Source organism: Phocoena sinus, chromosome 2, assembly GCF_008692025.1.
Source record: "Phocoena sinus isolate mPhoSin1 chromosome 2, mPhoSin1.pri, whole genome shotgun sequence".
NCBI lineage: Eukaryota > Metazoa > Chordata > Mammalia > Artiodactyla > Phocoenidae > Phocoena > Phocoena sinus.
In genome coordinates this window covers 173,078,729-173,102,954 of record NC_045764.1, presented here as the reverse complement: position 1 = coordinate 173,102,954, position 24,226 = coordinate 173,078,729, and the positions used below count along the sequence as shown (strand labels likewise).

The following is a 24,226-nucleotide window of genomic DNA, read 5'->3' as shown; positions in this document are numbered from 1 at the left end:
TCATTCCTGCCTGCAGCACTGCTCTCCTGTTACAATGACCTGTTATCTTCTCCAAAGCCCAATGCTCCTTCCTTTCTCAGGGCCTTTGCCCATGTTGTCCCCTCTGCCTGAGCTGTCTCCCCTCCCACCCTCCATCCCTATGCCTCATAACACCTTAACATCTGCCCTCTCTCCAGGTGGACAGTCAAATGCCACATCCTCAGGGAAATGTCTCTTAAGCCTAAGTAGTCCCAATACATGCTCCCATAGTACCCTGGACTTCTTTTTCATAACACTTACATGGTTTGCAAGTATATATTTATTTGCAAGATTCTTTGTAGTTGTCTTTTTTTTTTTTTAAAAATCACATTCAAATTGACTATTTGGATCTCATGCGCTGGTTACCACACCAGTACTGAATCCCTTGCAGCTACTGCAGATACAAAATAATCGGACTGGGGCTTCCCTGGTGGCGCAGTGGTTGAGAGTCCGCCTGCCGATGCAGGGGACGTGGGTTCGTGCCCCGGTCCGGGAAGATCCCACATGCCGCGGAGCGGCTGGGCCCGTGAGCCACGGCCGCTGAGCCTGCGCATCCAGAGCATGTGCTCCGCAACGGGAGAGGCCACAGCAGTGAGAGGCCCGCGTACCGCAAAAAAAAAAAAAACAACAAAAAAACGTGAGGTTCAGTGTAATGGAGAGGGTCAACCAAAACAGTGCTGCTGGTATTTATATCATGAGCACTATGGGCGGCCATCTGGTTAGAATCTATGTCCTCCCATAACCTCAAAGCTTCCTGAGGGTAGGACCACGTCACCTTGGTTGGCCTTCATAACCCTGGCACTTGGCACAAGTATTCATTAAATAAATGCCTCCTTCTAGTCTATTCCTTTTATCATTCCTGGCAACTTTCCAGTAAGACCAAGACCATTCCATGCATTCATTCTATGGACATTCCTGGAGGGCTTGTGAAGTGCCTGGTGCCGTGCTGGGTGCAGGGGTCCAGGAACAGGGTACATCTTCTGCCTTCACGGACCCGAGGTCTAGTGAGGGAGGCAGATTGAATGAGAATCTTTGCAGTGGATGTGACAAGAGCCATCATGGAGACATGAACTCAGTCTTGGAAGGTCAGGAAGCAGTTCCCCAAAGCAGTGACATCTTAGCTGGGTATCAAAGGAGTCAGAGGAATTTCTTGGGGTAGCACAGAAGGCAGAGGGAATGGCAGCAACACAGGCAGAGATGCCAGAAAGAGCCCAGCGTTTCCAGAAAGGTGGAGGTGAGAGGGTCCAAATGTTGGAGGGGTCTCAGGGGCAGACTAAGGGGGAGTGAGGTCTGACCTTCATCTTTCAGGTCATAGGGAGCCACTGAAGGCTTCAGGACAGAGGAGAGAGGTGGTCAGATCTGAGTTTCAGCAAGATCTCTCCAGGGCGGTCAGGTGGATGCATTGGAGGAGGGAAACAGGAGGTGGGGAGGCCAGGGAGGAGGCTGTGACTAAAGTCTAGGTGAAAATGTTTATACGGTTGTCCACAGACTGCATACAAAACAGTAACTGCACAGTGGAGAAGCCTGGAGGCTCCCTTAACCAAGGGAGCAGTTAACATCTCCAACAGTGAGACAGATCAACACATGCTTCCAGATAACAATGCCGTAAGGAGGATACAACATTACTCCTGGGCCATTCCCACCAAAAAAGGCACAACCTGAGTGTAACTGAACAGAAATAGCAGACAAACAAAACTGAAGGATGTTCTAGGAAATTGGCCTGTAATCTTAAGGTCAAGAAATTTAAGGAAAGACTAAAAACTGTTCTAGAATGAAGGAGGCTAAAGAGGTATGGTAACTGGGACTTCCCTGGTAGCGAAGTGGTTAAGAATCTGCCTGCCAATTCAGGGGACGTGGGTTCGAGCCCTGGTCTGGGAAGATCCCACGTTGCGGAGCAACTAAGCCCGTGGGCCACAAATACTGAGCCTGCTCTCTAGAGCCCATGAGCCACAACTACTGAGCCCACACACCAAAACTACTGAGCCTGCGCTCTACAGCCCACAGGCCACAACTACTGAGCCCGTGTGCCACAACTACTGAAGCCCATGGGCTTAGAGACCGTGCTCTGCAGAAAGAGAAGGCATTGCAATAAGAAGCGCACGCACCGCAGCGAAGATTAGCCCCCGCTCGCCGCAACTAGAGAAAAGCCTGCGTGCAGCAACAAACACCCAATGCAGCCAAAAATAAATGAATTAATTTAATTAAATTACTTAAAATTAAAAAAATAAATAAAATAAAGAGATACGGTAACTAAACCTGACACATGGACCTGGATTGGATCCTAGACAAGAATACAAAAAGCTGTCATTACACAAGTGACAAAATTTGAATATGGATTATGGATAAGATAACAGTATTGGATTAATGTTAAATGTCCTCATTTTGATAACTGAACTGCTGTCATGTAAAAGAATGTCCATGATCATAGGAAATACACACAGAAGCATTTAAGGGAAGAGATTACAATGTCTCCAACTTACTCTCAAATAATTTAAAAAACATGCACTATGCAAAAATGTATATACATACACACACACAGAGAAAATTATAAATATATTTATATATACACATAAAGAAGAAATGACAAAACATATGGTGATTTAAACCATAAACAATTAAGTGGATCTGGGTAAAAGATATACAGAAGTCCCTTAGACTATTCTGACAATTTTTCTGTAAATTTGAAATTATATCAAAATAAAAGATTATCTTCCTCAAAATGTTAAACATAGAATTACCATATGACCCAGCAATCCCATTACTATATACCCAAGAGAAATATATCCACCCAAAAATGTTGATAGCAGCATTATTCGCAATAGCCAAAAAGTAAAAACAACTTAAATGTCCATCAACTGATGAATGGAACATTAAATGTGGTATGTTCATACAACGGAATCTTATTTGGTAATAAAAGGGAATGAAGTTCTGATACACGCTATAATGTGGATGAGCCTTGAAAATATTATGCTAAGTGAAATAAACCAGGCATAAAAGAAATGTTGTATGATTCCATTTATAAGAAATGTATAGAATATGAAAACCCATAGAGACAGAAATTAAATTAGTGGTTGTCAGAAGCGGCAGGCATTGACAGGATATAAGGAGTGACTGGTTTGGGGGGTGATGAAAATGTTTTACAATCAACCATGGTGATGGTTGTACACGTTTGTGAATATACTGAAAACCATTGAATTGTACCTGTAAATGGGTGAGTTGTATAGTATTTGGATTATATCTTGTGAAAACAGCTACTTTAAAAATAAAATGCTACCAAAAAATGAAAACTATAATAAATGAAAAAGCCCAGACAAGGAGTGATAAAGTCTGAGCCAAGGGAGCTGCTGGGGGACAGGGACCCCACACCTCCAGGCATCATGGTCATTCAGCTCCTGACGCTCACAGACTACTTGGGGGCCCCTCTGACGCCCACCCCGCTGGCTGTCTTGGTCTCTCTTTGACCAGTAATGCCGTGCCCTTCCTCTCTCCCTTCAGCCTGGGTGAAGGTGAAGCCCCTTCCAATGAAGACTCTCCCTTGCCAAGCCCACCCAGGTTGGCAGCCCAGCACTGCCTCTGAGCAACCAGCCATGACCCCAGGGCCTGTCTGCGGCCACACTCACCTCCGGCTGAAGGCCAGGTCCATGACCCTCCGCTGTTTGTGCCAGCGTTCATAGTCACATTCGGACACTAAGCCTTGGCCAAACAGCCTGCGGAAGAGACAAACGCTTGATGTGAGAAACGGGTGAAGGAATGAGAATTGACTGCCTGACGGGGTCGGGTCACCTTTTGGGGTGATGAAGATGTTCTAGAACCAGACAATGGTGATGGTTGCACCACATGGTGAATGTAACAATGCCACTGAATTGTAATTCCAATGCGGTTAAAACGGTGAATTTTATGTGATGTGAATTTTACCATAATACATACGTACATACATAAGGGTGATTGTGTGCCCCAACCTCAGTGACCCCTGCATTCCCACCTGCCATCCGGAGGGGAACGGGCGAGAAGGAAGGTGCTGGTGACAAGAGCGGTGACCACCACGGATGGCCCCTGTTGTGCGCTCGGCAGCCAGGGTATTGGGACTTAATGCTACATCCAAAACTCTGGACCCTGTGAACCCTCCACTTGCAGCCAGAGGCTCTCCTGGCCTCGCCCCAGACACCTCCTCGCATCTTACCTCTCACCAAACACAGTCTGGATCGCGTGGTACATCTTGGAGTCCTTGTTGTATTTGGTTGACATCAGGAACTTCTAAACATCCCCAGAAAAACAACATGAGCTTGTGCACCCATGAGAGGCTGCAGAAGAGTCAGCAGTTTTCTTGTCTCTTTCGAAACACCCTCCAAATAATCACCCTGAGCTGAGGGCCAGCTACGGCGTGAACGCCCATATGAGTGATCTCACCTACTCCCTCCGGAAGTCCTGTCTTTCAGGGATGAGGAAAGCGGGGCACAGAGCGGTGAAGTGATTTTTTCCTGTGGTCACACAGCTGGGGACTGATGCAGGGTGGCTTCCTCACTCCAATGCCCACACTCAGGAGCCCACACCACGCCACCTTCCAAAGTGGCAACAAGAAAAGGCCTGGGCTGCTCTGAAACCAGAGTGGGGAAGGGGAGAAGCCTGGTAGGAGGGCTTCTAGGACACAGGAGAGACACTCAGCACAGATTCAGTGTTGTTAGTGCCAATGCAGCCGTGGAAGTCAAGGAAGGCTTCCTGGAGGAAGGGTCCACTTCCTCACCAAGAGCAGGAGGGTAGCAACAGTAACATTAGCTAGCAGCTTTTGAGGCAGCACAGCCCAGGCTGTGGGTTCCACTGGCTTAAATCTGAATCTGGCTCAAATATTTCACTCCACCACTTGCCAACTCTATGACCGTGGGTGAGTTACTCACCTCCTCTGCCCCTGTTTCCTTATTTTACAAGATGGGATTCGGGAGAGTACCTGCCTGGTAGGGTTGCTGTGAAGAGAAAATTGTTTCTACGTGAAAAGTGCAGAGAACGGCACCTGGCACACAGCAGGTGCTCCATGAATGCCAAATGCACACCAGCGCCCTAGGGTTCATTTAATGCCCAATCAACCCTAAGACGTGGGTGGTATTTTTATGCTCATCGTACATCTAGGTGAAAAACGGAAGTTTAAAACTGGCCCAGGGTCACCACATGGTAAATGGTGGCCATAGGATTTGAATCCAGGCAATTTGCTGTGGGGGCGAGGGGAGAGAAAGCTGTGATACAGGCAGGAGAACCCCTGTCACATGGTGGTGCATTCGGGCAGAGGAGTGGAGGTGTGGAGGCAGGGGAGGGGCAGCAGCAGGGGGGCTGGAGAGGCTGCTGGGCCAGACCCCCGAAGCCTGCCTTGCGGGACGCTTGGCTTTACCCTGTGGGCACTGGGACGCAGTAAGGTGACATCTCTGCTATCCATTAAACCCAGGGGCTGCTGGTGACTGTGGACTTAGCTCCTGGGAATCTAAGCCAAATTTTCAGCTCAAAGGAAACCCCAGAAATGTTGACTTCAGCTCACAAGCCACATCCCGGGGACCCCACCCCTACCCCCAAACTGTCATTTGTAAACCAAGTTCTGTCACTATCCTATGTCTGCTGGTTTCCTCTTCTGCAAAAAGACCTTGGCAGTAAAGGCCCACCTCCCAGGCCCTACTTAAATACCTCTGGGTAGTCCAAGGTCTGTGCCAGCCCTTCCCCACCTGAACTGAGGTGCACCCCCTGAGGCAGAACAGCCTCAGCACAGTCTCTGACCAGGGTCCCCACAGCCTGCTGTCTCTGGAACCACAGATCCTTTGTTTGGCCCAGTGAGCTGGGCTCTGGGACATGAGGGATGCACAGGGAACCCCCAGCACCTTGCTGCCTTCTGTTGCCCATTCTGACAGTGCACTTCTGCCCATAGAGGAGTAACTGCTAGGCACTTTCCCTCCGGCCATAAACAGCCAGAAAAATAAGCAAAAATTATGCAATGTCTGCTTTTAGACAGTGGGCAGTGAACCATGACAGAAGGAAAAGGAAAAAAAAAAAAAAAAACAAGAGCCCTACAATATAGGAGCCCTACAGCTTTCAGCCCAGAGGCAATTTTAGGACAAAGGCACTTAAAGAATAAACTCAAATACAGCCCAGCAGGCTTTCCAAATTGATAAGACAGAGGTCAGAGTCCAGGCAGGCCAGAAAAGCCTAGAATTTGTAGGGCAGAGGACTCAAGAGGAGGAAGCTATGCAGAGAAGGAGGTCCTGTGCAGAAATCTGCACAGGGATCCCCTGTATCTTTGTATAACTACCAATCTGGGCATGTGTAGAGTGAAACTCCACAAGACCGGGTAAAAAACTTCTGGGGAAAGGAGAGTTACTGGGTAACTATAGGCTAAACGATTCTCAGAGCTCAAACAAGCTCAGAATTGTTCAAGTCCCCATTGGCCACAGTTAAACCTCAGACACAAGGCCTTTATTAGAGTCCTCAGAAGGGTTACTCCTTAGTCGTGGGGCTAAACTAGCTCTAGAGTAAAAGCCTACACTTGATCAACCCTCAAAAGCCTTAAAGCAACCTGGAGAGGATCCAAGTGATCTGCCAGAATGAAGTCCAGCACTCTTTAAAGGAGTAAAACAGAACTGAGCACTCAGCAATGTACAAGTCACAATGTCCATTGTGCAGCATAAAATCACTAGACGTGCCAAAGAGCAGGAAAATCTGACCTATAACCAAGCCTAGAAATAATGGAGATGACGGAATTCACAGACAAGAACCTTAACACATTTATTACAATTTTACAAATATGCTCAAGGAACCCACATATCCAAGAAGTTCAAAGAATCCTACATAGAATTAACACAAAGAAAGGCACACCAAGGTGGATCATAATCAAATTTCTGAGCCCAGTGATAAAGAGAAAGTCTTAAAAGTAAACAGAGATGAAGTGATATAATATTATTTGAAGATAGATTGATATAAGTTAAAGATTATCCTATGAATCCTAGGACAACCACAAAGAGAGAGAAAGAGGCTAATAAGACAATAGTGGATATAAAATGGAATACTAAAACATACTCAATCTAAAAGGCAGGAAAGGAGGAAAAGGGAACAAAAAACAGGTGGATCAAATAGAAAACAAACAACAGCATGGTATATTTAAACTTAACCACATCAATAATTACATTAAATGTAAATGACCTAAGCACTCCAATTAAAAGGCAGAGATTTTCAGATTGACTGAAATAGCAAAACTCCACTATATGCTATCTATAAGAAACCCACTTGAAATATAAAATTCCAGATAGGTTAAAAGTAAAAGGATAGGGCTTTCCTAGTGGCACAGTGGTTAAGGGTGCACCTGCCAATTCAGGGGATGGGGGTTCGAGCCCTGGTCCGGGAGGATCCCACATGCCATGGAGCAACTAAGCAACTAAATAGTTGTGTGCCACAACTACTGAGCCTGCGGTCTAGAGCCCACGAGCCAGAACTGCTGAGCCTGCATGCCACAACTACTGAATCCCGCATGCCTAGAGCCTGTGCTCTGCAACAAGAGAAGCCACCACAATAAGCACACACACCTCAATGAAGAGTAGCCCCCACTTGCTGCAACTAGAGAAAACCCACATGCAGCAACAAAGATCCAGCACAGCCAAGAATAAATAAGTGAAATAAATTTTAAAAAATAAATAATAATAATAATAAAAAGTAAAAGGATAGAGGGAATTCCCTGGCAGTCCAGTGGTTAGGACTCTGCGCTTCCACTGTAGGGGGCATGGGTTCGATCCCTGGTCAGGGAACTAACATCCTGCATGCCACATGGCATGGCCAAAAAGAAAGGAAAAGGATAGAAAAAGATATGCCATGAAACACTAAACATAAGACAGCTGGAGTGGCTATATTAATACCAAACAAAATATACTTCAGGAAGTGGAATACTACCAAGGAAAAAGGGGAAATTTCTAAAGATAAAGGGATCAATTCATCACAAAGATATAACTTTGCTTAATGTGTACACACCTGGTAACTCAACTTCAAAATACATGAATCAAAATTGATAGAACTGAGAGTAAAAATAGACAATTCCATGATGGGGTTAGAGAGTTTAACACTCCTCTCTCAGTAGAGAGTAATTTACTTTCTGCATGCTAGAACGTGTAGAAAGTAAATTAGTAATGATTTAGAAGATTCAAAGAACACTATCAACCAACTTCACCTAACTGACATTTCTAAAACACTCCAACAATTATAGAACATATGTTTTTTTTTAAGTGCTCACAAACGTTCACAAATATAGACCATATACTAGGCCATACAACAAGCTTCAATTAATTTTAAAGGATTGAAATCATGAAGAACACTTTCTCTGACCTTACAGAATTAAATTAGAAATCAATAAAAGAAAAATATCTGGAACATCTTATAATACTTAGAAATTGAACAACACACGTTTAAATAATCCATGGTTCAAAGAAGTAATCACAAGGGAATTAAGAAATTATTTTAAACTGAATGAAAATAAAAGCACAACATATTGAAATGTGTGGTATATTTGTGCTAAAGTAGGGCTTACAGGGAAACGTAAAGCTTTAAATGCCTATATTAGAAAGGAAACAAAATCTAAAATCAATTATCTAAGCTATCACCTTAAAAAATTAGAACAAGAACAAACTGACAGTGAGTAGAGGAAGGAAATAAAAAGGAGCAGAAATTGGGGCTTCGCTGGTGGCGCAGTGGTTGAGAGTGCGCCTGCCGATGCAGGGGATGCGGTTTCGTGCCCCGGTCCGGGAGGATCCCATGTGCCGCGGAGCGGCTGGGCCTGTGAGCCATGGCCGCTGGGCCTGCGCGTCCGGAGCCTGTGCTCCGCAACGGGAGAGGCCACAACAGTGAGGCCCGCGTACCGCAAAGAAAAAAAAAAAAAGAGCAGAAATCAATAAAATAGGAAACAAACAATGGAGAAAACCAATAAACCAAAGGTGGGTCTTTGAAAAGATGAATATGATTGAGAAACCTCTTGCCAGCTTGTTCAATAAGATAAAAGAAAACCCAAATTACTGTTCTCAGGAACGAAAGAGGGGACATGTCCAGAGATCCAGTAGACATGATAAAGATAATAAATAAATATTGTGGACAATTTTTTATCAGTAATTTCAACAATTTAGGAGAGATTCCTTGAAAGATACAAAACTCAAGAAAAAATAGAAAATCTTAATCGCCATATATCAACTTTAAAAACTGACTGCATAATTTAAAAAAAACAAAAACACTTCCCTCAAAGAAAATGCCAAGCCCAGATGGCTTCACTGGTAAATTCTATCAAACGTTAAAGGAAGAAATAACACTACTCCTATACAAACTCTTTCAGAAAACAGAGGAGAGGGACCATTTCCCAACTCATCTTATGAGGCCTATTAACTTGATCCCAAAGCCAGGGATCAAGAGAAGAAAAAATATAGAAACAAAAATTCTTAGCAAAAGATGAGCAAATCGGGGCTTCCCTGGTGGCGCAGTGGTTGAGAGTCCGCCTGCCGATGCAGGGGACACGGGTTCGTGCCCCGGCCGGGGGAGATCCCACGTGCCGCGGAGCGGCTGGGCCCGTGAGCCATGGCCGCTGAGTCTGCGCGTCCGGAGCCTGTGCTTCACGACGGCAGAGGCCACAGCGGTGAGAGGCCCGCGTACCGCAAAAAAAATAAATAAATAAAAGATGAGCAAATCGTATCCAGGAACAAATTGTATCATGACCAGGAAGTGCTGATTTAACACTTAAATGCTAAGCGATGTAATTCATCATATTAATATATGTCTTTCAAGTTCTTATCTCATCGAGCATCGTGAAGGTCTTGTGTATGGTTTTTGGTAGCATGCTATTAAAAGTCTTAAGGCATGTGTCTGTATTTGCAATGAAACTTTTTAAAAATAAAATGACTTTTAACATCCTGTTAGAGACACCATGGTCATTCAACTTGTCTTGTGATCTAGACCCCAAGCTGTATTTTGTCCCCCTTAGTGTCACCACAGCCGCTGCCTGAGCAGAGCATCACCCCCGCACATCAGCTCAGTACCCACCATGAGAATCACAGCACAATCGTTTATTGAGCACTTGCTGTGTGCCATGCACGGGCTAGATGGTTCACACACATTATTTCAGTTCCATTCTTTTTTAAATTTTATTTTATTGGGGTATAGTTGTTTTACAACGTTGTATTAGTTTCTACTGTACAGCGAAGTGGAGTCCCCTGTGCTATACAGCAGGTTCTTATTAGTTATCTATTTTATACATATTAGTGTATATATATGTCAATCCCAATCTCCCAATTCATCAGTTCCATTCTTATAAGCACCTGTAAGAGAGGCATCATCCCTATTTTACAGACGAGGAAATTATGGCTCAGAGTGAAACAGTAATTTGTCCAAGGTTCCATAGCCAGTTGGTGGCAGAGCCCAGATTTAAGCCCAGTTCTGCCAACTGGCCATTCTTAGTACTTATATGGCAGACGCCAGCCTGCACATATTATAGGCCAACTAATGCTGCCTGTCTCTGTTTCCTCACCTCTAAAATGGGGACTAACAAGAGTCCCTACCCCTCTGTGGATTAAATGGGTTAATAATTGTGAAGCACATAGAAAAGTGCATGTTGAAGCATCTTTTGACCCTTTATTTGTTAAATAAATGGATCAATATTTAGTTCCCATCATAGTCTTTAAAGAAAGGGGTTATAATCCCACCTCGCAGATGAAGGAACTTCTAAGAGAGGTGAACTAACCAGGCACGTGTGCACCAGCTGGGTAAAACTCCCAGCCCAGAAGAGTCTAACAATAACTCACTATCCACATCAAACAGCCCTGCTTTTAGGAGGCCCCCAACCCCACTGCCAAAAAGTGGGTGGTTAGAGGGAAAGATGCTGTCCCCTTCAGGATCCTTGGGAAACCAGCCCAAATGCGCGTGACTCTGGAACGTTTCTCCCACAGTCCCTGGGGGTAGACTTTCATGCACCCATCCCAGGGAGGAGGAGGGCTCCCCTCGGAAACCACTCTGTCTCCTACCTTGACCGACTCGGGGCTCGTGACGATGACCGAGGTTTTGTGGAAGACATTGACCCGCACGACAGGTCCGTACTTCTTAGCCCTGGGAACCAAAGTGATGCAAAGGAGGCTGTCAACTACCAGAGATGTGAATGTCATCAGATCAGCCCAGGCTCAGCTGGAGAAACAGGGCATCCCATCCCTGGGGGTGGGGAGGGGGGGGGGCAGGTCTCAGCAGGGGTCTGGGGCCAAGGTTCTGCCTTGCTGTTGACTCACTGCTGAGTCACATCCCCCCACTGCCCTCAGTCTCCAAATCCATGAAATAGGGTTGCTATCCTCCTCCTTTGCCCCAAAAGGTTGTGCTGGGAATCAAGCAATATCACATCTCTGAAAAGTGTAAAGCACCACCCTAAACAATGACTGTTACCTAGTCACACCCCCACCCAATTTACAGATGAAGAAACTGAGGCTCAGAGAGCTTCTGGTGCCCGGTCTAAGGCCACGCAGTTGGCAAAAGGCAGAGCTTGCCTTCTGAACCACCCTTGTGTGCCTCAGAGTAGGAACTGCTGGGGGTGGGAATGACCTGGGCGGGGGAGGTGGGTGTGTGCCGGACTGGGGGTTAGGGGATTGGGGGAAGCTGGCTCGTGAGGGGCAGAGACTGGAGTAGGGGCAACAAATGACAAGTTAGGACCCACCAATCCAAAAACATATCTTGGAGCACGCGGCCACAAACCTCATCCTTTTTCCAAAAGTAGGGGAGGTGTCCTAGAAGGAAACTAGAAGAAATGGGAAACATTAAGATGACCGGAAGTCACCGTCAAAGAGCGCTCCCTTCCCCACAGGACCTTGTGAAGTTGGCATTATCAGGCCCACTTCACAGATGGGAGGACTGAGGCACGGAGAGGTACAGTCCTGGCTCAGGGTCACCAGGCAGGATGCAAATCTCAGTCTGACTGGCTCTGGAAGTCTTCTTCGAAAGATGGAGAGGGATAAGACCATCTCCCTGGTGCAGAGAATGGGGGCTGGTACGAGGAATAACCTGAGGCATTCAGGGAACACTTACTAAATGCTGGGCACCATGATGAGCTTGACCCCGTCTGAACTCCCCGCACCTCCTGAAGTGGGTCTATTATTAACGTAGTTAATAGGTAGGGCAACCGAGGCTGGGAAGAGGAAGTCACCCGGCCCCAGGTGCGTGGCTGGTACCAGGGTCCCCCACAGTCCTTCTCACCAGGACATAGTTCGGTCATGCTAACTCGGCAGTGCGATTACCAGATTGTAAACAGGCCTGTGTGGTGTCACCTTAGGCACATTCCAAGGTACTGGTGACTTCCTGTCTCCTGTTTATTCCCATCAAGCTGACTTACTACAGCTTCCAGAATGGGCGACAACAAAACTGCAGTTGGGGTTTTCTGGGTCGTGGCACTCACATTCTCCTGGGAGGAGACAGAGTGAATAAATAAATAAGTAAGTAAATAGGGAGTCAGACAGTGATGGGAGAAAAATCAGACTTGGGGGAGGTAAGGAGAGCTGGGGATGGGTGTAGGAGGATTATTGTAAATAGGCAGGTCAGGGAACATCCCTTTAAGAAGGTGACGTGTGAACGGCAAGAAGTGAGGAACTTGGCCACGTAGGTATCTGGGGGACGAACATTCCAGGCAAAGAGGATCGTAGGTGCAAAGGTCCTGAGGTAGGAGAGTGCTTGGTAAGTTCAAGGAACAGCAGGGAGGCGGTGTGGCTGGAGCAGAGTGCTTGAGGGGAACCTGGTACACGATGAGGTCACCAAGATGGGGGGAAGATTGTGTACAGCCTTGGGGGCTGTTATCCAAACTTTTTCTTTGAGCTTGGTGAAGTGGGGGCTACTGGAGGGTTTTGAGCACAACAGAGATGGGATCCGAATTGGGTTTTAAATGAATTGTCCTTGCTGCTGCAGAGCTGAGAGTAAACAGGGCAGGTGTGGGGGGCAGGGGTAGAAGCAGGGGCACCAGTGAAGGGGCTGTGAGTGGAGATGAGAAGTCAGACTCTGAACGTACATGAAGGTGGGCCAAGCCAAGGGGACCTGCTGATGGACTGGATGTGGGGGGTGAGACAGGGGTCAGGGATGACCCTGGGGCTTTCGGCCTGGGCCGCTGGGAGGTTGGATGGAGATACCACTCACTAAGGTGAGGAGGACTGAGAGGGGGCCTGGTGGGGGCAGCGGACACTGTTGCCCCCGCCCCCCACCCTTGTCCTTGCAGGTGGAGGGGCTTCCAAAGGCCAGAACCCGAGTCTCTGCCCTGTGCTCTCTCGGCTCTGTCCGCAGGCTGAGTAGCCTGGAAATTCCAGCTCAACACCCCCCAGAGTAGCCCTCCATCAACGATCCCCTCTCCCTCCACCTCGTGGTGGGGTGGGGGGAGCCTGTGTTCCACCGGGCCCCAGAGTTCACCAGGGGGGTTGCATCTCAGTTGCCCCCAGAGGTAATTTGCTTTATTGACCTTCTGACCTTCTCTCTCCATCCAATCCCTAAACCCCACCAGGATCACCCCTCCCAAACGACTTACACTTCGATTCTTGTCTCAGGATCGGCTTCTGGGAACCAACCTGAGACAAGTGGATGAAACTGGGAGCCAGCCTTGGAGCGGTTAGGTGTGCGCTGCCCATCTAACACGGAAGGGAAGCAGGCAGGTAGGCACCTGAGGCTGCAGTTCAGGGAAGAGTTCCCAGCTGGAGATGTCAATGCGAGACTCCTCAGCAGAGAAGTGATGTTGACAGACTGGGTTAGACCACAAGGGGTGGGTGTAGACAGGGGAGAGGTCCCAAGAGTGAGGCACTGTTGTGGGGACAGGCAGTAAAGGGACAACCAGCCAGGAAGACTGAGCAGGAGATGCAGGGGAGAGAGAGGGGGAAACCTGAGAAGAAAGGCTTCAAGGAGGAGGTAGGGGTGCGCCCTGCCCCGAGCAGCGGAGTGGCAGGGCAAGATGGGGACCAAGTGCTGACCATGCGTCTAGCTCCACGGAGGTCACGGGGCCTTGATCAAACCCAGCTGGGTGGAGAGGTGGGGGCCAGAGCCTGACGGGCGGTGGATTCAAGAGAGAAGGGGAGGGAGGAACAGGGGCCAGAGACAGGCAGGCTTCGGACGGGGGTGTTGCTGTGGGCGTGCAAAGCTGGGATGGGGGGCGGCAGCTGGAGCGAATGAGGGGGAAGAGGTTTGTGTTACAGCCTATTACATAAAAATAGGAATGATGCAGAAGAGAAGGAAAAGTGATGACGGAGGAGAGGGGGCATTGCTGGAGTCTCGGGGCAGTGGTGGGGGTGGGGTGGGGTGGGCATCCTTGGCCAGGAGCACCGAGGTCCCAGGGGGGAAGGCACGTGGGCTCAGGGCAGGCAAGGGGGCTGATGTGGCGGCAGAGCCCTGGAAGGAAGTTGTCTCAGGCTGTTCATTTGCTCAGGGAAGTAGGAGGCGAGAATAAAGGCTGAGCGTGCGCTGGCTGGCACGGGAGGTGAGGGACTGAGGGGAGAGCGGGCGGGCGGGGCCTGCGCTACGAAGCTCGGCGGGGCGCAGGGCAGCCACGCCCACTCGAGGGGAGTGGCTTTGAACTTACACCGCCCCGCCTGCAGCAAGATGGACCGTGGACATCACACATGACTGGCTGTATTTCCAGAATAATCTAGTACCCATGGTCACTCCCCAAAGCTGCAGGTTTGGAGAGAATATTCTCAGTTCTGAGTCACCTGAGTGAGAACAGAGTCGGGACCCTCCTCACCTTCACAGGCCTGAGAGTCTCCACCCTAAGCACCGGAGTCCAGAGCCACCTGGGGAGGCACGTGAGTGACACCTCAAGAAGGTCAAGGGCATGGCGTGGCTTGGGGTCCTCACTGCCAGGCAAGAAAGGAGCCTACGACCCGTTCCTTCCTGTTCCTGCAGGGGGCGCTGGGGGTGGGGGCGAAGGCAGGGCCCGGAGACCAGGGGTTAGAAACCAGCAGATGAGGGATGATGGAAGGGGGGGATGGTAGACTCCTGGGATGGGGAGGGGCGGACCGAAGCCCACCTGGTGTGCCCCTGGTGGTAGACAGGATATGGCAGAGCAACCCAGGGAGAGAGGAGAGGGCAAAAATCCCCCTCCCCTGCCCGGTCCCCAGCACGCATGGTTTCCTATAACCCTGCGACAGGCACAGTGGGAATCCGAGGTTTCCTGTGGGCAGAGAAAGTTTGGGACAGTACTGGAGCAGAAGTCATCTGGAGAGCCCACTGTGAGGCCACACAGAGGGGTGGCGGGAGCCCACGAGATGGCTGAGGGGGGGGCCGCCCACTAGGAGTGAGGGTGAGGGTGCGGGGCCAGGAAAGTGCCTCGCGCCAGAGGGATGCGGTGGTTGAGTGCTCAGCCGGGCACCCCAAGTCCCCTGGATGCGCCGCCCAGCAGAGCCAGCGTGGGTCTCCACCATCACCGAGAGCGACCCAGCAACGGTCGAACAGCCCCCAGGCCTGGCGACTCGGCAAGCAGGAGAGGGTGGAGAGAAGCAACACCGCCCAGGAGTTTTGAAAAACTTATTACAAAAGAAATAAAAACTGGGAGAGAGATTTTGCATTGTCAAGTTTACATTCATCCCACACTACCAGGAGAGTGGGGGGTGATGAGGAAGCTCAGAGCAGTGACAGAGAAATACAGAGGCTACAAGTGTTTATGTGGGATCTGAACATGGGGTCTGAGTTTTCGGCTGTTACATGGATCGTTGCAGTAGGACGTTGTCTGTAATCAGCACACAGAAGCAGGGCACTCAGGGAGGGCATCTTGCTGGTGACTCTTGCAGAATAAAGAGGATGAAGACTGGGGCTGCGAGAGCACAGCAGCTGCCTCTTGCAGGGCAGAGGGTTCCTTGCCTGCAAGCTGGCAAAGCCCTAAAGCACACTACTGGAGACCCAATACGCATAGATTTCTCGTCAACCATGGTGTTGCCAATCACGGTTTGGGGATCCAGGCTCTGAATGCCAAAGCATCTGATTTATGCTAAAAAGAGGTTCCAGAACCTTCATTTAGTGCAGTTTTGTATTTGACCACCAACCAATTTTTCATCCAAAATCTTTTCGTATATGCACTGTTCAGCTGACCTCCTTAGAATAAAGAGCCCAACCCAAATTGTATTCAGCCTCCTCCACCCACCCACACACCTGTAGGTCACATGTAGATTTTGTGGTGTAAGACTTGAGGGAGAATTCAGGCATAAAAAGGAAAGATATATGGACACATGCTACTACATGGATGACCCTTGGAAACATTCTGCTAAGTGAAAGAAGCCAGACACAAAAGGTCAAATATTGTATGAGTCCATTTATATGAAATGTCCCAAACAGGCAAATCTATACACACAGAAGGCAGATTAGGTGGTTGTCAGGGGCTACGGGAGTTCCGGGGGCAATGAGGAGTGACAGCTAATGGTTATGGGGTTTCTTTTTGCAGTGATGAAAATGTGCTGGAACTAGCAGTGATGGTTGCATAACTCCGTCACTATAACTAAAAGGCACTGCACTGTACATTTTAAAGGGGTAAATGTTATGGCATACATAACTTTATTTTTTTAATGCAATTTAAAAAAATTGATGTGGGGAGAGTAGCCGAGAGGAGCTTGACCTAAGTTCTCTCTTCTTAAGACACAGAGATTGGCTCAGGTCTGCAGTGTTTGAAGCACTTGGGTTTATGAGAAGGTCAAGTCATGAGGAGGCCTGTCAGAATGAGCACAAAACTCATTCAATTCCAAGCTCTTGACGGCTGATTTGAAAACCTGAAAGGGTGAGAGTGTATCTAACAGAATTGGCAGGAGCCTTCCACCATCCACCTTGGATCAGAGTTTATCCAGGGTCTACTGTGCATGCTGAGCTAGATGTCAGGGGCACAGCAGTGAACAAGACAGACACAGGCCTATGGGAGAGACAGACACTTAACAAGAGGTAGCACAAATAGTTACCCAATTACCATTCAGGTGACTTAGCGTTTATAAAATGAACAAAATATATTTGCGTGTGGGAGCAGGTAGGGCCTCCCTGAGGAGCTGGCATTTAAGACAAGCCTAGAAGGCTGGGGGAAGAACCATCTAGATGGAGGGGAAGACACAGCTGTGAAGTAAGGGAAAAGGGTGGGAGAGGGCACCTGGGAGGAGAGAGAGCTGGCAGGGAAAACAGTTGCCTCCCTGTGTCCCCAGCTAGAGATCTTTCCTGAACCCACCAAGCAGGGATTCAGGCTTCAAATGCCAGGGCATCCGGCTTGTGCTGGAGGTGGGTGCCTTCCAGAATGTTGGTGTCCTGAGGTTTTAAGAAGTGTGTCTAATACCCTTGTTTATTCACTCAGTCAACAAATATTTATTGAGCATCTGCAATGTCCCAGGCTCTGGGGATACACAAGTGAACACACAGTATCCCTGCCCTCCCAGGGCTCACATTCTAAAGGGGGAGACAGACAGTCAACAGGTGAACAGACAGTCAACAGGTGAACAGAAGGTAACTTCAGGGATGATGGCCCCATAAGGAGCTTGGAGCTAGGAGGTGGGCTTTATACAGGGTGGGTGGGGAAAAGGAAGACCCGGGAGGAGGGGTTCAGCTGGGGTGGGTGCATGCAGAAAGAACTGGAGGCAGCAGTGAGCAAGCATGGGGTTAGAACAGTACAGAGCGGGTTCTGAGAGCCCAGCAGGGGCCTTGCTGGCCCCAGAGTAGCCTTAATTTAGAAGTAGATTTAGTTCTAAGTGATGGGAAGCCTTTGGAGCACAGAAATGACACGTCTGAATGACACAGAAATGACACCTCAGAAAGGTGAACTTCTGGTGGAGTAGAGGGGAGGTAAGGTGAGTGGGGTGAGGGCGGAGGATGGAATGGAAGTACCAAGGAGAAGATAAAATGGAGATACCAGGACAGAAATTTTAAAAAAAGAGGGGGCATGTGACCAAAGTACAGTGTATGACAACCCAGGTTGAGTGACCCCATCCAAGTCCCAAAGTTAAGAGCACCCACTTTAGAACCAGGCTGACCTGGGTTTAAATCTAGGCTTACCAACTGTGTGACCTTGGGCAGGTGACTTTGCCTCTGCGCGCCTCAGTCTCCTCGTCTGAACGATGGGGTAACAATAGCGCCTACCTAACAGGGTTGTCGCTGCCATCACGTTTTCGGGGCCCAGCAGAGCGCGGTGGGCGCCTAGCAGCTGCTGCGGCTGTGAGTAATTTGTTACTAAGAATAGTTAGCGCCCCTCTCCCTGCCGCCGTTTCCAAGCGGCCGCGCGCAGTGGCAAGGCTGGACCCGATGCCGGCTTGGACGCGGTCCCCCGGCCCCCCATGCGAGAGCCCCATCCAGGTCCCCGCCCCCACCCCCCGCTCACCTGGGCCGCGGCGGCCCGGGGATGTGCTCGTAGCGGCTGCGAGCGCGGTGCACGAAGGTGCAGCAGAGGCCGAAGACGACCAGGACGGCGCTGCCGAGCAGCATCAGCAGCCCGGGGCTCATGGCTCCGGGGCAGGCCAGGCCGGGGTCGGGGCCGGGCACGCAGGGGGCGGGAGGCCGCGAGCCGACTCAGCTGTCAGCGCCGCGCGCCGCCTCGGCCCCAGGCCTGGCGCGACCCAGCACCGCCCCCGCCCGTTCGGCTCCGCCCCCGCCGGCTGCGACCCCTCCCAGGAGCTCGGTCCCCGCCAACCACGTCTCCGCCTCCGGCTCCAGCTCTCCGGGCCGGCCCCGGCTTCGCACCGCCCATCCTGAAGCTCCGTCCTAACATCGACACTGTCTCCTCCCAGCTCCCAGGCCCCGCCCAGAGCATGTGATCTCCACCAATAACAACTCCACTTCTGGCTCAGACCCCCGCCCAGCTCCGCCTTCTCTCCGCCTCCCAAGCCTCCGCCCACATCCCTCAAGCTCCACCCCCAACAGCAGCTCCGCCCAGAACGCGTTGTCCCTGGCAACCCTAATTCCTCGGCGCTTGCTGACCTGGCGGCGGCGCTAAATCCTGCTGGCTTCTCAGCCCGGTTTGGCGCCCCCAAATAACGGCGTTTCTCCGCGCGCGTTCCTAGGCCCCTTCCTTTCTCCCTAAACCTTCCTGCAAACCCCATCCCAGCCTCCAAGTTTCTGTATCACGCCGACTGTTCCCAAACCTCTCCCCGGAACCCCAACCTCCAAAGCTGGTTTCCCCTGCCCGGCCTGTCCACACGGGGCAGGTGAAGAGGACCCCGGGGACACAGGGAGTCCTATGCCTGCGAATGAAGAGCACACGGCTGCCACCCAGACCAAGGGGAAGCCCCACTGGGGGACCGCGACCGCAACGTCCAAGGCGTTGACCCAAGTCCGAAGGGTTGGAGTGGGTGAAAATCTGGTTACGGAAAGTCTCCTTCAAGCGCGAAAGCGAGAAATGTGCCCAGGGTGGCCAAAGGGTATTTTCGAACTACTAACGAAGATTTTCCTCCCTTTTATAACCTGCTTCTTCTTACCAATCCGGGTATGACAGAAGAGACCAGCTCAGGGCTTTTTACTTCCCAATTCTTAGACTCAGGAGCAACCCAGAAGGAGAGCAGTGGCTGGGAAGGGCCAGGTGTGCCCCCTCCTAATCCAGATAAAGATCCTTACAGCCGGGCTTCCCTGGTGGCGCAGTGGTTGGGAGTCCGCCTGCCGGTGCAGGGGACGCGGGTTCGTGCCCCGGTCCGGGAGGATCCCGCGTGCCGCGGAGCGTCTGGGCCCGTGGGCCGTGGCCGCTGGGCCTGCGCGTCTGGAGCCTGTGCTCCGCGGCGGGAGAGGCCACGGCGGTGAGAGGCCCGCGTACCGCAAAAAAAAAAAAAAAAAAGATCCTTACAGCCGGGGAGGAGATGCCCAAAGAGTTTAGATGCTGCTGAGTTTCTGAGAAAAGGACATGCCCCTGGGCCAGAGTCCCAGAATCCTGAGAGGTTTGGGAAAAACAGAGAAGGCCTGTATACCTCCTTCCCAGGTACAGCCAGGGACAGTCCCCACCAGGGGCATGAGTGTTTGGGGCGTGTGGGCTATGGGGTGTCAGAGAGGGCCAAGCTTTAAGAGTGGGGTCTAACACAGAGGGGACAGGATTTCTGTCCCCAGCACGGCAAGCTGGACATCCATTCCAGCTCGGGGGATGGGGCCCCATCCTAGGGGGAGCACCATCCTCCCCCTAGGGCTGGGAGATGGTGGCTTGACACTTTGCCCCCATGTGGTGGTGAAAAGCAGTCACAGGCACGCACTGGCTGGCCCTGAGGGGCAAGAGAGAGGGAGGCGGGGAGACCAGGACAGACCCTCCTAGGTTGCGAAACCTCCAGGGGTTGGGGGCAATTTGAAGGGAGGACACCAAACAATTGTTCCTTGAGGTCAGGACCAGATCTTAAACTGCTCTGGCCACAGTCTGGGGCAGGCATGGGACAGCCTCAGGGTACAATTGTCAGTGTGAACCTGTCCAACTAAGCTAGGGAGAGAAGTGGGCATTAATATTCTCTGGTGCATGGGTCAATACCAGTGACCTCTGGCTCTGTCCCATCGCCACCTCATCTGAGCCTCCCGGCTCTCCTGTGAGCATCAAGGAATGCTTAAGACTGTACACTGATGCTCCCAGGGGAAGCCCTTTGCCTGGACATGCAGCACTGCAAGCTCCCAGCAGAGGGAGCTGCCTGGAAGCATGTGGCCAACCACCTGGCCCTTCACTGGGAAGGTCTGGACAAATGCTATCCACTGTGGTAGCTATTGGCCACATGGCTTCCATACAGGAAGTGGTTTCCTAGGAGGCAGAGCACGGGCACAGTAACCAGGGAAAGAGAAAGATCAAGCTCCTTGGTTCAAAGCTAACCCCCCTCTGAATAAGGGACCCAGTCACATAGCCAACTTGGAGATCATCTGGAAAAGAACTGTTGACTGAAGAAAAATGTACAACCTAAAAGTTGGGAGTTATGTTTTATTTGGGGACATTGCTGAGGACTATAGCCTGGGAGACAGCCTCTCAGATAGCTCGGGAACTGTTCCAAAGAGGTCAGGGTGGAGCCAGGATACATATATAGGAGTTTTTGCTGAAAATAAAAAACATGTAGTCAAACATCAAAAGATTACTGCTAATCACAAAAACCAGACATCTCAAGTTAATGATTTTAACCTGAGTCTGGGCTCAATGATTTCAATGATTTCAATGAGTCTGGGCTCATTGAAATTATTCCTTAGACACGCATCTTAACTATGAGGGCCAGTATCCAGTTTTTCTCCATCTTGAATTCCCCTCAGGGCGCACCGTAGCAGGTGGCTGCAGTGGCTGATGGCTTGATGGCGGGCAACATTCATCGTTCACCAGGATGGCAGGCAACATTATTTTGTCCTCAGTGTCAGGGGTGCCTAATGGGGTAGTTGTGAGGATTAAATGATTCTGCATACCTGAGGCATCTGGCATATAGTAAGTGATCAATAAAGGTTAGTTTTTGCAGCAAGACCAGAGGACAGATGCTCCCACAAGAAGATGTGGGTTCTGGGCTTCCCTGGTGGCGCAGTGGTTGAGAGTCCGCCTGCCGATGCAGGGGACACGGGTTCGTGCCCCCGTCCGGGAAGATCCCACATGCCGCGGAGCGGCTGCGCCCGTGAGCCATGGCCGCTGAGCCTGCGCCTCCGGAGCCTGTGCTCCTCAACGGGAGAGGCCACAACAGTGAGAGGCCCGCGTACCGCAAAAAAAAAAAAAAAAAAAAAAAGATGTGGGTTCTACGTGTTAGCTGAAGGGGCTCATCTTCCTCCCATTTTGAGGATTTGTCCCTGGGTCATTCTAATGCTGGTCCCTCTACCTGGCATGCCCCTCCCACCCTGTCTTGTGCAGTTGGCAGCTGCCAATGTGGGCGCCAACAGCCTGCTACTGAGCTTCCTGTCCAGAAACAATATGGAACGTCCTGGGCATGTTTGTAAATGTTACCTCATTTCTCTTCCAATAATCCTGCTGATTACTTCTGTTTTCCAATGAGGCTCAGAGAGGTTAAGTGACCTTGCCAAGGTCACACAGTCAAGGCTGGACCCCTAACATCCCAGTCGTTGTCTCCCAGCCAAGCATTTGCAAAGTGTAAACATAGGAATGCCTTGGGGAGCTGAAGGTTGCTCCCTAGCTTGGTTGCCTTCAGCCACTGACTGAAGCTGTCAGGGCTGCCAGGGACAGTGGGTCTTTCCTGTCATCAGAGGAGAAAGGTGGCCACCTAGGGCCCAGCCCAGCTGAGGCTTGCCAGAGGGATGCAGGTGAACAGGGAACCAGTGAGGCCCAGCCAGAGACCTGGAGTGTTGTTACCTGAGGCTGACACCATGGATGCAGTCCTGGGTGCTGGGCCACACCTGGGACATCCCTGCAGCGGTGGCTCCAAGGGCTCCAGAACTAAGCTGTGTGACGCTGGGCAGAGGCAGTCCCTCTCTGGGCAGGTTCTGAGAGATCACTCTAGCTGCTGACTGGAGGCCAGATTAGAGGCAGTGAGGGCAGAGGCCTATAGGGAGCATGGAGAGCCTTGGCCCAGACTAGCCTCCATCCCCAGCGACTTTAGAGGACTCAGAGGCAGGATCAAAGTCCCTGGGGACAGAGTGACTTGTGACTGCCCCCTTGGCTTTCCGAGGCTGGTGGTGGAGTGAAAGGAGCACGGGACAGGGAGTCTGCGCCTAACCCTGCCCCTGCCTGGGCCCGTGTCCCCATCTGCACAATGATGGGGCCCAACGAGGGGGACACTGAATTCAGTGCTCTTGACGTAGCACAGCGTGACAGCACACAGCTGGGGCTCCAGAGCCGGGCTGCCTGATTTCTAATATTGGCTGTGTGACATCTGACGAGTAACTAAGGGCCCCTGGGCCTCAGCTTCCACATCTGTAAAATGGGTGGGAGGGTGACCCTAGCACCTACCTCATAGAGTTAATACAAGGATTAAAGAGTGCCTAATATGTAAAGCCTTTAGAACAGTGCCTGGCATAGTAAGTGCTCAGCCCATGTCAGCCACCTGTCCTTATTATTACTAGTAAAGCAGCAGTGTGTCTCTGTGAGCCTCATTCTCAGGAGTCAGGCCGCAGCCTCAGCCTTATTTGGAGCCTGAGGGGTGATGGGAGGGGAAAGCACCCTTCCTGCAACACTGACGGGCCAAGGCCAGCACTGCCCAGAGGAGTGATGGGGCCTGGGACCTCCCCTACTTGCCCCAACAAACAACAGTGACACTCAGGGCCCAGCGGAGGGCTGGACCACGCCCCCTTGCCACTTGGGGAAAGTGCCACGGGCCCCAGATGGTGGGCCCAGGCTGTGGGTGCTGAGGTGCAGTGGGAGGTGCCCACCTCCCAGGCCCTGCCCTGTGGCATCATGTCCTCTAGGCCTTGAACTGAGGAAGGGGGCTCCACAGGGTGGGGAGGGGCAGGAAAGAGCACAGAGGAGCCCTAGGAAGAGGAGGCAGAGGCTGCTAAAAGCCATACCCCACCTCTAAGCCAGAGGGACCAACAGCCCTGGCCCTTCCGCTCTGAGGGCCCCGAGGGCCACCCCGCCTTCCCTGGGCTCTAGTCTTAGCTCAGCCCCATCTGACCAAAGGCCCGGGACACTCAGCCTCCCAGGTTCATTTCCCCATCAGCACAGGGAGGAGTTGGCCTGGATGGTCCCCACAGGCCTCCCAGCTCCTAACAATTCCAGATGTCCCAGCGACCTGGAAGATGCCCAGTCAACCACCCCTGGGCAGTGGGGGGTGGCACAGCCACCTGCTTGGCGGAAGGGGCCCACGGGGGTCTCCATCAGCTATTTCCCAGCAAGGCTGGCAGCCTACAGCGGGCAGGGGCCCTGGGCCATGCTGAGACTTTCTGCGGGTATAGCCAGGGGGTTCAGTGGTTATACACCTGGCGGGTGCTAGGGCTAGCCAGCTCGTGTTCAAATTTGGCTTCCCCCTCCCTGGCTGGGTGATCTCAGCTAAGATATTTAAGCTCTGTGCACCTCGGTTTCCTCGTCTGTAAAACGGGAGGAAGAAGGCCGTTGCGGGGATTGAATGACTTCAGGTATGCGGCACCCTTCTTACGACGGTGCCCAGCACACAGGCCACAGTCAGTGGCAGGGTTAATTGTGGTCTGCACGCGGGGCTCAACAGGAGCCACAAGGGTCTGGGTCCCTCGCCCACCCCACTTAGGGCAGAGGTGGGGGGGTTCGAGAGGGTGACCCTAAAGCTTTTTTCTGCAGCCTCATACTCCACACTCAGCTTCAGCGAGCAGCTGGGGGACCCCGACAGGCTTCCGCCCACACCATTTCCTCTGCCAGGCA

General features: G+C 51.1%; 3 protein-coding genes across 4 annotated transcripts in view; 1 reads left to right on the top strand and 2 right to left on the bottom strand.

Moving 5' to 3' along the window:
• Window positions 1–18,583, bottom strand: part of LOC116749111 (cholesterol 24-hydroxylase) — a 33,228-nt gene extending 14,645 nt beyond the window's left edge. Inside the window, exons 1-5 of one of the 2 annotated variants that reach the window (XM_032623107.1) lie at window positions 18,347–18,583; window positions 11,705–11,785; window positions 11,031–11,112; window positions 4,199–4,272; window positions 3,639–3,725 (exon numbers count right to left, since the gene is read on the bottom strand). In XM_032623107.1, coding sequence (XP_032478998.1) covers window positions 3,639–3,725; window positions 4,199–4,272; window positions 11,031–11,112; window positions 11,705–11,785; window positions 18,347–18,468 — 446 coding nt within the window. In that variant the 5' untranslated portion in view covers window positions 18,469–18,583. The remainder of the gene's footprint in view (window positions 1–3,638; window positions 3,726–4,198; window positions 4,273–11,030; window positions 11,113–11,704; window positions 11,786–18,346) is intronic. The other variant, XM_032623106.1, reaches the window with a different exon arrangement.
• Window positions 18,467–18,999, top strand: LOC116748665 (classical arabinogalactan protein 9-like). The gene is made up of 2 exons (XM_032621763.1): window positions 18,467–18,723; window positions 18,813–18,999. The coding sequence occupies exons 1-2, from the start codon at window positions 18,467–18,469 to the stop codon at window positions 18,997–18,999; spliced, it is 444 nt and encodes a 147-aa protein (XP_032477654.1).
• Window positions 19,000–20,894: 1,895 nt separating this feature from the next.
• HHIPL1 (HHIP like 1) overlaps window positions 20,895–24,226 on the bottom strand; it is a 28,891-nt gene continuing 25,559 nt past the window's right edge. The window contains exon 10 of the transcript XR_004348699.1: window positions 20,895–21,008. The gene's annotated coding sequence lies outside the window, so the exon portion shown is untranslated. The remainder of the gene's footprint in view (window positions 21,009–24,226) is intronic.